Raw genomic sequence first — 14814 nt, 5'->3', positions numbered from 1 at the left:
TCGCAAGCGGGCTTCGCCTGGCGGCTCCCGCGCGAGGAACTTAGCGATCCCAACCCGCGGCGCGCTGGACAGCGGCCACGGCGGGTTCGGGCGAAAACAGAGAGCTGAACTCTATGAAACACTTTTATTAAGCAACTAAAAAGTACAAAAAACACGCTGGCTAATCTTATTATGCTAATATAAAAAAGAGAGAAAAGGTCGGTCAGGCTTACCCGGGCTGGGGGCGCTCCAACAGAGAACAAAGGGACCCTGGTCGACGGAGCGGGGGTGGCCTACGTCCGTTTTCTTCCGTGGTCAGGACCCGAGAGACCGTCCCCTCGGGTTTTTTTTGGCCGAAAACAGAAGACGACACCACCCCCCACTTCCTCCGCTCCCTCGACGGACAGCAGCGCACCCCGCGGGCTACGCGGCGCACGGGAAAACGAAACAGCCGTGTCTCGCCTCCCGCCGCTCAGGCGCGCCGCGACACCCGTCGCGAGAGCGGGACCTCCTTGGAGGAATGCGGGAATAATTCAGCATTCCCACAGCATATATGGCGGATTCGTGATGCCGGCTTGTGGCACACACCTGGCGCTTATGCAGACCGAATGTACCACAGTAAGATCGCGTCAGAAGCATTTACACTCTCGTAAATACACCACATTTTCGAACAGAGTGACTGCTCCACCTAAATATGTATTTCCAATGCATACAAACCGAAAATATCAGTAGGAACGTGCCGCAAAATCAACGGCGACAGTGCGGGCCCGCGACTCCCGCGACTGCTTTCGAAACGGGCCGCAACGGGGATTTCAGTGGCGCCCCTACAGGCAGCACTCGAGGCGCAGTCGAACTATGGTCCCTAGAAATATTCTAGGGACCATAGTCGAACTTTAGCGAGGCCCAATGCATGATGAAGCGGCGATGGCGTAGAGGTAGAACACCCGCCTCGCGTGCAGAAGGACCGTGGTTCGAATCCCGGTGCCGGACAATTCCCACCGGATTAAAATCACCGGATTGATGGAATTGCACAAAGGGGCTTGGGGTGCGGCCTGACCCCGGCGACCATTGCCGGTAATGCACTCCCTCACCAGAGCAGGATTGGCCACCCTGGTGTAGTAACGGCCACAACCTCCCATGAATACGCCAACTAACCCTCGGCCCTCAGTCCCCAGCGGCTGCGAAGCAACTGACCACGGCGGCGGTCAGACCTGTGACGCAGCAGAGGGTGCTAAGAATCACTGGATCCGGACAGGCCGCCAATGGAATCTGAACCTGGCAACGTTTAACGTGCGAACCTTATCTGGCGAAGCAAGTCTCGAGGTGTTGTTCGAGGAATTAGAGGGCATTAAATGGGATGTAATAGGGCTTAGCGAGGTTAGGAGGGCAGGCGAAGCCCTTACGGTGCTGAAAAATGGACACGTCTTATGTTACCGTGGTCTAGAGGACAGAAGAGAACTGGGAGTGGGATTTCTAGTCAATAAAAGCATAGCTGGCAACATAGACGAATACTACAGCATTAACGAAAGGGTAGCAGCTCTTGTAATTAGGCTCAATAAGAGGTACAAGTTCAAGGTGGTGCAGGGCTACGCGCCCACATCCAGCCACGACGACCAAGTAGTGGAACACTTCTATGAAGATGTGGAATCGGCAATGGCTAAAGTAAAAACGCAGTATACTGTAGTTATGGGGGACTTCAATGCTAAAGTAGGCAAGAATCAGGCTGGAGACAAGGCAGTTGGGAACTATGGTCTGGGCTGTAGAAATAGCAGGGGGGACCTACTAGTTGAGTTTGCAGAACAGAATAACCTACGCATAATGAATACCTTCTTCTGTAAACGGGAGAGTCGGAAGTGGACCTGGAGGAGCCCGAATGGGGAGCACAAAAATGAAATAGACTTCATATTATGCGATAATCCTGGCGTCGTGCAGGATGTGGAAGTGCTCGGAAGGGTAAGGTGTAGTGACCACCGTATGGTAAGATCTCGAATTAGGCTAGAGTTGAGGAGGGACCGCAACAAGCTAGTACGAAAGAAGCCGATAAATGAGCAAACAGTAAGACGTAAAGTAGAAGAATTCAGGATCGCGCTGCAGAACCGATATTCCGCCCTTAACGAGGAAGCAGAGCTTACGGCACAGGAAGCCAGCGACAACCTTACCCGCATTCTCACGGAGTGTGCAGTAGAAGTCGGGGGCACTATGGCTAGACAGGATACTGGTAAACTTTCACAGGAGACAAAAGATCTAATCAGGAAACGGCAAACCATGAGAATCTCTACCGCAGCTGACAGAATAGAACTAGCAGAGCTCTCGAAGTTAATCAATAAGCGCAAGACAGCTGACATACGGAAGTATAATATGGAGAGGATCGAATACGCTGTAAAGAACGGAGGTAGCCTGAAAGCAGTAAAGAGACGTCTTGGCGTGGGAAAAAATCAGATGTATGCACTTAAGGATAAGCAAGGCAAAGTCATCACAAATAGGGATAAAATAGTCACAGTGGCCGAGGAGTTCTATAGGGATCTGTACAGTAGCCGGGACATACAGGATAATGCCGAACGAGACAGTAGTTCAGAGGAGATAGACATCCCACCAGTAACGACCGAAGAAGTAAGGAAGGCTTTGAAAGAAATGAAAGGGGGCAAAGCACCTGGTGAGGATCAGATAACAGCAGACCTCTTGAAGGATGGCGGAGAAATTGTACTTGAAAAACTGGCAAAACTGTATACGCAATGCCTAATGACCGCAATGGTACCGGAATCTTGGAAGAACGCGAACATCATCCTAATCCATAAGAAAGGCGACATGAAGGACTTGAAAAACTACAGGCCGATCAGCTTACTGTCAGTCGTCTACAAGGTATTTACCAAGGTAATCGCTAACCGAATCTCTGCAACCTTAGATTTCAGTCAACCTAAAGAACAAGCAGGGTTCCGTAAAGGTTATTCAACAATGGACCATATTCACACGATCAATCAGGTGATAGAGAAGTGCGCTGAGTATACTCAACCCCTATATGTAGCCTTCATAGATTATGAGAAAGCATTTGACTCGGTCGAAACCCTAGCAGTCATTCAGGCATTACGGAACCAGGGGGTAGATGAGCATTATGTAAGAATACTAGAGGATATCTATAATGGGTCTACAGCTACCATCATTCTCCATAAGGAGAGCAGTAAAATACCTATAAGGAAGGGTGTCAGACAAGGAGACACAATCTCTCCAATGTTATTCACAGCATGCTTACAAGAAGTATTCAGAACGTTGGATTGGGAACAGGTGGGAGTAAGGGTTAATGGAGAATACCTCAGTAACCTCAGATTTGCTGATGACGTTGCCTTGCTAAGTAACTCGGGGGACGAATTGCAAAGCATGCTTTCCGCACTGGGCGAACAGAGTAGAACCGTGGGCCTGAAAATTAATATGCAGAAAACTAAAGTAATGATCAATAACCTCGGGACAGCACAGCAGTTTGAGATAGATGGCGAGGCAGTGGAAGTGGTAAGCGAATATATATACTTAGGCCAAGTTGTGACCCCAGATTCCAACCATGAGGCAGAGATAATTAGAAGGATCAGAATGGGGTGGGGTGCATATGGCAGACATTATCAGATAATGAATAGCAACCTACCATTGTCGTTGAAGAAGAAAGTGTATGACAGCTGCATCTTACCGGTACTCACCTACGGGGCAGAAACGTGGAGGCTCACTAAGAGGGTTCAACTTAAATTGAGAACGACTCAGCGGGCAATGGAGCGGAAAATGATAGGTGTAACATTAAGGGACAAGAAGAGAGCGGAGTGGGTCAGGGAGCAAACTGGTGTTAAAGACATATTAGTAGAAATTAAGAAGAAGAAATGGACTTGGGCAGGGCATGTAATGCGAAGGCAAGATAACCGCTGGTCATTAAGGGTAACAGAGTGGATCCCTAGAGAAGGCAAGCGCTGCAGGGGGCGGCAGAAAGTTAGATGGGCAGATGAGATCAAGAAGTTTGCGGGGATAAATTGGTCACAGTTGGCACAGGACCGAGGTAATTGGAGAATAATGGGAGAGGCCTTTGCCCTGCAGTGGGCGTAGACAGGCTGGTGATGATGATGATGATGAATGCATGATGATGATGATGATTAAATGCCTCCCCTTTGAATCGGGGAGGCCTTGTTTTTATGAGAGCGCCACACAGGGTGCTAAGTCCTTGCAATGATCAAGACTGCGTTAGGGTTATGAGCGTGCACGTATTTTGATTCCGCTTCCCACACTGAGGAAATCTACAAGCTCATAGATTTGAGCAAATCAATACGAATGTGCACTTACCCAGACAACGCACATACATCCTAGGTAAGTGCTAGGGATGTCCCACCTGGGAGTTTGGGAACTCCCTGGGACATCCCACTTAAAGGAGTACTGACACAAAATTTTCGTGTTATGTTTTTTTCGCTGCTATGCGTGCCTACCAGCCCACTAATCATAGAATGACAGATTAGACGGTCGAGCGCAGCGTAAACATTCATTTACGGCGTCGTTTATTCGTGCCAGTTTCGGTTTCGACAAAAAAACGCCGAGCGGCCGCCATGACAGGATGTATCACGTGACGTCAACATTCTTGCCGTATCGCTGCCTCTCTGGAAGCGCGCGCCCAGACCGACCGAGGTCTTCGCGGTTCCCACAGGCATGGGCAGCGTGACGTCAGTCCCAAAACCATGACGTGTACACACGCCCGAGCAGCGCGCGCCAACCACAGCCAGCGCGTCGGCTTCGTCACGGGAGCCCCGACGTCGGCAGTTTGGGGCAAGTAGCAGATGATGTCATGTCATCCGCTCTGGGCTTTCTCGTGCGGGCGAAGATTAAAATGGATTTTAAATATGTTTCGCTGAACGGTTGCTGTTAAAACTTGCTGGGAGATATCTCCTGATAAAAATGAAGCGTTTTACATAGTTATCTCAGCTTTGAAATTTCGTGTCAGTACTCCTTTAAGTTCCAAAAACATCCCAAGTGATACACAAAAAGACCTCTCTGGGATGTCCCAGACGAGGACTTTGCTGGGAGGTCTAACGTCCCATGTAGAACAGAGAAAGGAAACTTTTGGGATGTTCCAAAAAGGTGCTCGTAGGTCCTTTTCAGGACACATTTGATTAATATATGTGGGTATAGCTCAACATTCCATTGCAGGGGAGCTTTTCCTCCACTCAGGTGCACAATTAGAACTCTGTGCAAAACCATTTTATTTGACGAATTTCATACATAACAGCCTCCAGTGGCAAAATCAAGCAGCACTCTAAAGGTACACCATACACTTCCAATACCACATATAAAAGTTCTTTATAGCTTCATGCATGACTTATGCTTCTGTTTCTGACAATAAATTTCACTAGCTGAAGCAGAAGTGAAATTTCACATGAAAAATTTCAAAAGGTAGCACAAGTTATGTACAGAAAGATAAGAATCGTCTCTTCTTTTTTACATCGTGAAATGCGCCATGCATCTGAATAATTCATTTACAAAGAGGGGCATCCTAATTTCTAAGCAACTTATGGCATAAAGAATAAGGTCTGAAAGTGCTGTACTTTCTGAAATACCACAAGGTGAAACATGTTTCACGACACAGGAAAAGCACATTAGTGCACAGAAAGTTACTGAAAACCATTAAATGGGCATGCAGACAAAACACAAGTGTGTTTCATTAGAAAGATTGCCTCGATAGAATCATACTGACACAACTTCGAACATAAACTTCACTCAAAGAAGCTACATAATTAGGAAAAAAGAGAATGGCCATGCGACTCACTAGCTCATTTCCTGCACTAGAACATGACATCATGTGTACAGCCGTGTGATTGCCTGAGGCCAGCAAAAGCAAACACAAGTTAGGCAGGGCTTACAAGCTCGCAGAATGAGCGATTTTTGCTTAAGTGTAATGCATATTCATTTTGTAGCAGTAAGAATGGTGGGGTGAAACAATGGAAGTTACAAAAGAAGAACCACTGCGTACTGCTGTTAACTACTACGCGCACTATGCTTGTTGTAGCAGCACAGCACTACGGCGCTTTGGGGTTGTCTCAGACGACACTGGCCAATCGGTATAAGCGACATTGTCTTACGTGACCCTAATTGTAGATGTATCCCATGTTTCACGAAACAATTAGTACCTACCGTAATAAAACCAAGCCAGGTGCAAATAGTCAAAAACAAAGCAAAGGTGAAGACAGTATGGTGGCAAATTGTCTTTTTCTAAGGAAGTCGCTAAATTTTGTAGTTACGGCCTGCAGGGTTACGGCCTGCCAAGAGGGTCGTTTCATTAGTTGTGATTGTTGTTACGAGGGGTTACAGTTAAGAGCAGTAGGCGTGTATGCTCCTACGAAAGTGAATCAACGAAAGTGTTTTTTCGAGGGCCTGATCAAGACGCTCAATTGTGACCGACATGTCCTGTTGCAAGGTGATTTCAACAAGGAAGATCGTTCGAACCAAAATGCCCCTTACGATTCTAGTGCTCAGTTTCTAAAAGAAAGCCTGAGCAACCTGCGACTCGAAGACGTCGTAAATTTGGCTAGTAATGCGCATACGGTCAGATATACCCACTATCAAGGCTCAAGCCATGCCCGTCTCGACCGAATATATTTATCGGCAAACCTTGCCCCTGAGTGCAGTCAATATACGCTCTTGAACAAGTATCCTTCAGCGACCATTGTTTAGTATCAGTCACGGTGGGAAGGGTGCATGAAACAACGAAGAGCGAAGTTTAACTACGAACTCTGGACGTTTAATAGCACGCTACTACAGGACGAAAAGTTTCTTGAATTACTCAAAGAAAACAAACCACTCGAAGATGCCAATGAACACAACAACATTATCGAAAAATGGGAACGTTTCAAACAACACGTCAAAATGGTGGCTATCAAGCGCTCTACCGAAATGAATTTGAAGCAAAAAAGGAGGAATCTTAGTTAAAAGAACTACGAAACCGACTGACAGTTGAAGAAGCCAATGAGCCAGGCACTTTCATGAGTGACATACGTAACATAAAGGCCAAAATAGAAGCGATAGAAACAGAAAAATATGAAGGAGCATTGATAAGCTAGAGCACGGGAAGAAAATTACACTGCTCCCGCCGCGGTGGCTCAGCGGCTAAGGCGTTGCGCTGCTGAGCACGAGGTCGCGGGTTCAATTCCCGGCCGCGGCGGCCGCTTTTCTGATGGAGGCGAAAAGCAAAAACGCCCGTGTGTACGAGATTTCGGCGCACGATAAAGATCCCCAGGTGGTCAAAATTAATCCGGAGCCCTCCACTACGGCGCCCCTCATCGCCTGCGTTGCGTCGGCGCGTTAAACCCCACAATCAATCAATCAAAATTACACTGCTGGCGAGATGCCAACAAAGCGTGCACTTGCGGATGAAAAGCACTACGCAAAAAGGAATGAGATAAGCCAAATAGAGTTTAACGGCGCAGTTACAACACGAGATACAACTCGCCTTTTTTCAACATTACCAAGACCTTTTTCTCTTTCAAAAAGCCTCATACAGGTTTCGCAAGTCGTTTCCTCACGCAACTGCCGCAGCTAGAAAGCTAAGTTACAGAAGGACTTGAAGCACCCATAACCGTGAGCGAAATTGAAGAGGCAATAGGGAACCTCAATAATGGTAAATCGCCTGGAACTGACGGGTTAGGGGCAGATAAAGCCTTCAAGTCAGCCTTGGCAGTCTTCTTACGCAATGTTTTCTGTGAATCTTTCAGGCAGGGTTGTTTACCTCCCTCCTTCTCCAAAACCCATACGATACTTATACCCAAAAGCGATGACCCAGAACAACTTAGCAAAGTAACTGGTACCAGACCTATCACACTAACAAACACAGACTACAAAATTTTTATGAAAGGGCTAGCTAAAAGACTACAATCGATTATCAAAACATTAGTAGGGCCACATCAACGTGTGACATAAAGGCTAGGAACATTTACACAAATATTCATGTTGTACGCAGTATTCTTGAATCGTGCGACATGGATTTCAGGCGAGTAGCAATGCTACAGATTGACTTCGAAAAAGCCTTTGATAAGGTTTGCCATGACATTTCTGAGACACGTCGGCATTGGTAAAGTCATTTTTGAAGGGGTTATGGCATATCTTAACTCGACCACTAAAATAATCGTTAATAAGGAACTAACGGAAAGCGTTCACATCCGTCGTCGGTACGACAAGGATGTGCACTGTCGTCCTTGCTTTTCGCTTTGTACATCGAACCCATATGTGCCAAAATTAACAACAGTGACCTAATCAGAGGGTACGTTTTGGAGTCCTGTGACGTGAAAGTACTTGCTTATGCGGATGACGTCGCTTTATTCTGTGTTGATCGCGAAAGTGTTTGTAATGATTTGAACATCTCGCAGGAATTCTGTGATAAAACTGGCAGTACGGTGAATCTTAAAAAATGCGTTGGTCTTTGGCATGGGGTTTTGCCAGCAGCACCAAGTGTTTACGAGCGGGTGTCTTGGTCAACGAAGCCTACGCGTTATCTCGGCATTCCTTTTGAGCATTACCGAGAAAATACAAATACGGCCTGGAACGAGAGAGCACACGATGTGCGCGGGCAAACGGAAAGATGGAGAGGTAGGAATATATCCATATTTGCTCGTGCAACTGTATGCAATGTATTTCTTGTATCGAAATTATGGTACGTTATGCAGGCATTGTATTGTTCTTGGTTAAATGTGCAGAAATTTCATCGTATAGTGTTTGTATGGCAGTCCCAGTTCGAAAGGACGAGTCGGAGCAATATTTTTAGACGGCTAGAAGGGGGTGGACTTGCACTGCCCCATTTATTTATTCGCCAACTTGTATGACGTTTTTACTTTCTGAAAGACCAGTCTCACCCTTTTGTCGTGCTTTCTTGCAGATTAAGTTGGTCAATCCTTTACCTGATTTTGTTGTGTCCACAGTTCAAGGATCACGTATTAATGTCAGTTATTTCTTGCGTGAAGTTGTTTTTGCATATCGATTCTTGACTGCTCGTTTTTCTCTCGATTACCTGTCTTCAGTAACCGGCAAAAAATTATCCAGAGATTTAACAGAATCCTTGTTTGCCGAGCCTTTCTGTATAGGACTCGATTCCGTGCTGGCCCAGTTCAGGATGTTTTAAAAAGGGTTAAAAAAATGACAGTACCGGGAGGGGTAAAGACCTTTTTTTACAAGCTGCACACAGAAACGCTACCGGTTAAAACGTGGATGCAAAGCAAGGATATTTATCTGCCATGGGGTGCCGATTGCTTCTTGTGCAAAAAGCCCGAAAGTGTAGAACACGTTTTCTTGGGTTGTTGGGATGCCGTCTTTTTTTGGGACGTCCTCTAACGAACTCTTAAAAAAGACCTTCCTCTAACATCCCACGGCATTCGGTACTTATCTATGATGCCTGAAACTGTACCGTATGACTTGTTTTTTACTCCTGGGGTTGCACGGAATCTGGAGGAGCCGCATGGCTCTTAGGAATGCGGATGTGGATGCGTGTTCAGTGTGCTCCTATTTCGTGGAAAATATTTGTAAATTACACGAAGTTTTTGTAAGCAAGATTGTGATGATGACTTGCTGTCAGTAATGCATGAACTTACTGTAATGAAAGTGCACAAATAGCTGCCAGCTGAAAGTATGGCAGTGATGTTTGAGACAACCAACCATCTTGGTTGACCTCTCCCCTATTTCTTTGTAAGTGTTATGCCTTCGGCAATAAAAAAAAGGGGGGGCTCGTGGCCGAGTGGTCTAAGGCGCTAGAATTTTTGTTTCGCAAGTCGCAAGGTCGAATCCCCGGCATGCTTTTTTTTTTGTTTGCGGCAGATGTTTTCTAACCTGAGTTCACCATTTTTCGGCCGTAACATTCACTGCTCCACGAGTGAGTTCGCAGAACGCGCGCAGACTGACACTGACGCACTAGCCAATTCTCGTTGGCGTGCTGTAGCCACAAGCACGGACTGCTTGCGGGCAGTGGGCACAGGCTAGAATCAGCAGAACCTTGGCCTGGTGCGAACACGCTTTTTACGATACGGGCATGAGTGAGGCAAGCTCCGAATATGCGGGAAAAGCGCACGGCATTTGAGCGTCTGCGGTGATGCGGAGGGCGTTCATCCATTGCGTAGGCCTCGGCTAGTGATTTCTACGATGCCAAGCCGTCCTGGGAGGCTTATCTTAGGCATTTTACAGCCGACAACATGGCAGAAGCGCGGTACGATGATTACTGAGATATTGAGAATGCCCATCCAACAATGCCGTAGGATGTCTAGCATGTTGTTTTACAGAACCGAAACCGAAACTTGTTTGAATGCTAACCTTGGACATCGTCCAATCACGGTGCCCCCTCCTCCCGACGTCACAGCCTTTAGTTGGTGCGGCCGCCACAGACCTCCGCTTGGTAGTTTCTCTTCTTTCCCGCTTCATAAAATAATTACCGACTTATCAACAGGATAAACGATGAAAAGTGTGGTAATTTGAGTCAGTCTACGCAGTGCAAGCAAAAGCGGGAGCTTGACAAATTCACTTTTGTGTCCCTTTAAGGCGATTATTTCCCTTCAAGGTTCTATTGTGACCAAGGCCGAAACATTTTATTGTGTGGGAGCCGGAAGGTTAATTTCCTTTAAACTCAACCAACTTGTGGTCGGCGTCCTTGTCTTTCTTCATTAAAATGTGGTTATTATCACTTTAGATGCAGTAAATCTCCGTAGGAGGTGCGTGACTTTCAAGGGGTAATTGACGGTGGACGTCGTTTGCACCAGCCAGTGCACAGTCCGGTAGTCTTGTCAGTAGACACTCTCTAGCTGCATATATGCACCGGTGGCCGCAGGGCGTGGTGGAGCGGGACGCCCTGGTGTTTGGGCGTGTGCGGCAGCGCCACCTGCCCGTGGTGATGCTGACCAGCGGGGGCTACCAGCGCCAGTCGGCTCGCGTCATCGCGCGCTCCGTGCTCAACCTCTGCCGTCTGGGGCTGCTCGCCAAACGGGGCCAGCCGCAGAGGGGAGAGCAGGTGAGGAGGATCTAGCTGCTGTGGGCCTGCAGGTGGCCTTGCCATCCACTCACGTCATACTCCTACCTGGAGGCAGAAATGAAGTGTCATTGGGGTAATTAGGTGCGTGCACTGGCAGCACTTATCCTGTGCTCCTCATTTTCGATGTTCAGTGCCTGACTCGCCCAGGGCAGTCCGGGATATTGGGAAAAGTACAAGAAACTGGGATGAAAAAAAGTGCAAATGATGGGACGTACCACTTTTTTATAAGGAACCTTTACCAGCTCACCTAGACAGCTATTCTTGCTGAGTCCAGCGGTAGTTTTTATTTATTTATTTATTCAAGCTGCCCTCATGGCGGCATTGTTGAGGGGAGTTGTACATGAGCAGTACAACGCAGCCAAACATAAGAGAACTTCGCAACGCATGTACAAGGTAAAAAAGAAAAAGGAAGGAGCGTGTTAATACGTACTCATGTAAAACACATAGTATTGTAACGTTGTCTTTCCCTTCTCATAACATCGCAGGGGATCTTTAACGTGCCCTGCAATCTTAATGCCCGGGCGGTTTCGCTTTTTGCCTCCGTCACAAAATGGGAAGTGAACCCACGTCCTTGGGCTCAGCAGCACAGTGCCTTAGCCACTGAGCCACTGCAGTGGGTGATTTCAAGATTCCCAGCGATTGATCCCAGAGGTTGAACGTTGGTTGATCGGCAAAGGACCAACCCAAGCCTGCCGTGGCATTGAAAATTCCCTGCTACCAACAGCTCTGCCGCTGTTCAGAGAGGCTACCGTGTTCGCTCCATTCCAAGCACCCCCTTTTTCCCCGATCACAGCGACCAGAGTGGAAGCTTGGGCTGCCGCCTGCAATGAGCCCTCCTTCCTCTTCTTCCGCTGCAGTGTCTCGGGATGGGGTGGGTGGGCACGAGCAGGGGCACCTTGTGTGGCCGTCGGGGTTTCGGTGGGAGGGGACTAATTTTGGGTGCTATTCGAGGCCACACTACTTCACAGCCTGCGTGCAACTTATTTGCACCGACAGTACTGTGGCTGAATTTTCACATTGTGTCTGCACCTGGCGACAGACTTTGCCACCCAGTTAACGCGTACAGTCTGAGTGCATGACCGGAACATTGCCACCGCACTGCATCAGTCTCCACCTGGAGTCACATCTGGTGCTCCAGCTGCGTTCACTTCATGCTGAGTGTGAGACATGGGGGTACAGTGTTTATTTATTTTGAATACCCTAAAGGCTCGGAAGGGCATTACATAGGGGGATGCCATTCAAACAAGGTAACTCAACACAATAGGCAGTCAGACACATCTGTGTAAAACATTCAATTTACAAAAAATGGAGAGGAAGAGAGACAGTGAGAGGGAAATTTACATCTGCAGTGCATGACACCGCTGAACCAGGCATTCGCGGTGGTCAGGTTGAGAAATAATTCACTGTTCAAAACAACAACAACAACAAAATCAAAGGGCTGACAAATGTGCCATTTGTACATCTTATACATTGGAAAATATCCTATACATTTAAAAACGCACCCAATGCAGATTGGAAAGCAGAAGTGTTAGTGAGAGACAATATCTTGAGGAGGAACGTTCCACTCCTGTATAGCAATACCAGAGGGGAATTTTGACGTTTTTTTTTTGTCCTCACAAATATGGGAGCAACTTTGCATGTATGGTCATTGCGGGTGGACACATAATGGTTGGGAAGAATCTGAGTTGTTGAAAGGTGAATTGCAATTATTGAGAGAATGAAAAAGGGACAAACGGAAAAATTTTCAGCACGTGCTAAGATCCGGATGATTAAGCGACTGTTTTAATGCCGAAACGCTTTGATAAGGAGAGTTGTTTTCATCATGGCGATGCTGTTTTCATCATGTAAAACAGCATCGACACCGACATCAGCCGCCGCCTCACCTATAAAAGACCATCACCGTCCGCCTGCGCTCTGTGGGCTCGGTGACTGCGCAGCAGCGCAGTTCACTAATCCGTTTGCCTTTGCCATGCAGGTCAGTAATTCAACCGGTCTATTCGCTAAAAAAATCTAGTAATTATTTTTTGGTACAGTCACCGAGCCCACAGTGTTGCATTGCCATTGCCGCTGAATGCGCGAGTGTCATTTATTCCTTGTTGCTCCAAGCCGGTGACATTGAAACAAACCCCGGCCCTGGTACCATTGAAGAAGTTGCCACCGAATTAAAAGAAATCCGATGGTCAATCCACCGTTCTCACCAAACTAAAGGAGTTGAAAGATGAGCTCCAATCCACTGATAAAGTAATAACAGACTTAGGTAAACGAATAACAGATCTTAAGAGCCACTTCAAGTCCCTTTCATCTCTTAAAGTTGAAATAGACAGCTACCACGCTTCAGATGTCCCGTCAGCTTATCAGCCCGAGTGCATGACTCTGAAAATCGCTCCTGCAGGAACAATTTAATATTCTATGGTATTCCCGACACTAACCCTTCCGAACATACAGAACCAGAAAAACTAGTCATTGCTCTTTGTGCTAATCACATGGAGCTGAATATTGAACCAAAAGATATAGACAGAGTGCATCGTCTTGACCGTCATGCTGTAGACAAGGAAAGGCCGATAATTGTAAAATTTAGTACTTTTAAAACAAAGGACAAGATTCTTTCAAACGGCCGCAAACTCAAAGATACCGAATACAGCGTTGGCGAAGACTTTTCCGCCACAGTTCGAATTGCTCGTAGGCATCTTATCGCTTTCGCAAGGTCCCAGTCCTTTCCATTTATGTTGACTTTCAAAACCCTACGCATGGGCAAAAGACGCTACACATTTGATGAATCGACACAAACGGTTAAAGAATCGCTATAGCTAGTTCCTCGCAATCCACACGTGCATCATGGCCCCAGATCCACCCCACGCCCACTACTTTCCCTCTCAGTTATTTTTACTGATATACGCAGTTTTCTACCAAAGCGACACGTCATTTCTAATCTTGTTTCCTCGTCGAGCAGCAACGTATTAGTTTTATCAGAAACGTGGCATCAGCGACCATGAAGTTTTAGCAGACCTTCCAAATTTTACAGTATTTCGCAAGATTACAATCAGCAAAGATATTTGATTGATTGATTGTAGGGTTTAACGCGCCGACGCAACGCAGGCGATGAGGCGCGCCGTAGTGGAGGGCTCCAGATTAATTTTGACCACCTGGGGATGAAATCTCGTACACACGAGCGTTTTTGCTTTTCGCCTCCATCAGAAAAGCGGCCGCCGCAGCCGGGGATCGAACCCGCGACCTCGTGCTCAGCAGCGCAGCGCCTTAGCCACTGAGCCACCGCGGCGGGTAGCAAAGATATTTCTTGTAATGCAATTAACATTCAGACTGACCTTGAAATTATATGGCTTCTTTGCCACGCCACTCGATCCTGAAACTGTTTTAATTGGTGCCTGCTATAGACCTCCCCGCAGCACTCTCGATTTTGCTCGTAAACTTAACGACATGTTAAATGATTTAAGTAAGTAAAATCTCGATGATACGAATCTCGCGGGACCGCGAAAAATATTCGTATCATCCGAAATTCGTATGAACCAATACAGACCAAAAAATGTAGCGCTGAAAAAGGTTTTCGTGTATTTCTTTTTTTTACTTTCGCCTGAAGAAATTCGTGATTTTCTTCTGCATTTTTTTACCCCCACGTCGCAAAGCAGTCCTTTATGGAGCGCGTAACGCTTCGCGCTCGTCACCTCACTCGCGGTGCCCAAGCTCGCTACATGCCGCAAGTCAAGCGTGAACCGCATGGTGCGTTTTTTTGCACGCGGTTCGCACACCTCGGCTTTGCGCGCACTGTATTTGGACGCCTGTATCGACGATTTCACGCCCGCGGT

At 47.1% G+C, this 14814-nt stretch overlaps 1 protein-coding gene across 7 annotated transcripts in view; it reads left to right on the top strand.

Annotated features, from left to right (window-relative positions):
• Hdac11 (Histone deacetylase 11) overlaps positions 1-14814 on the top strand; it is a 98336-nt gene that overhangs the window by 74993 nt on the left and 8529 nt on the right. For 5 of the 7 annotated variants that reach the window (XM_077683248.1, XM_077683247.1, XM_077683251.1 and 2 more), the window contains one exon: positions 10793-10972. The exons of 1 other annotated variant lie outside the window; for it this stretch is intronic. In XM_077683248.1, the coding sequence (XP_077539374.1) occupies positions 10793-10972 (180 nt within the window). Of the gene's footprint in view, positions 1-10792; positions 11075-14814 lie in introns of all 7 variants that reach the window. One more of the 7 variants, XR_013319038.1, reaches the window with a different exon arrangement.

The sequence above is a fragment of the Haemaphysalis longicornis genome, unplaced genomic scaffold (genome assembly GCF_048455015.1).
Source record: "Haemaphysalis longicornis isolate Haplotype H1 unplaced genomic scaffold, Haemaphysalis longicornis Haplotype H1 scaffold_9, whole genome shotgun sequence".
In the NCBI taxonomy this organism is placed as follows: domain Eukaryota; kingdom Metazoa; phylum Arthropoda; class Arachnida; order Ixodida; family Ixodidae; genus Haemaphysalis; species Haemaphysalis longicornis.
Note: the sequence above shows the minus strand (reverse complement) of the source record. Positions and strands in the feature narration are given on the sequence as shown.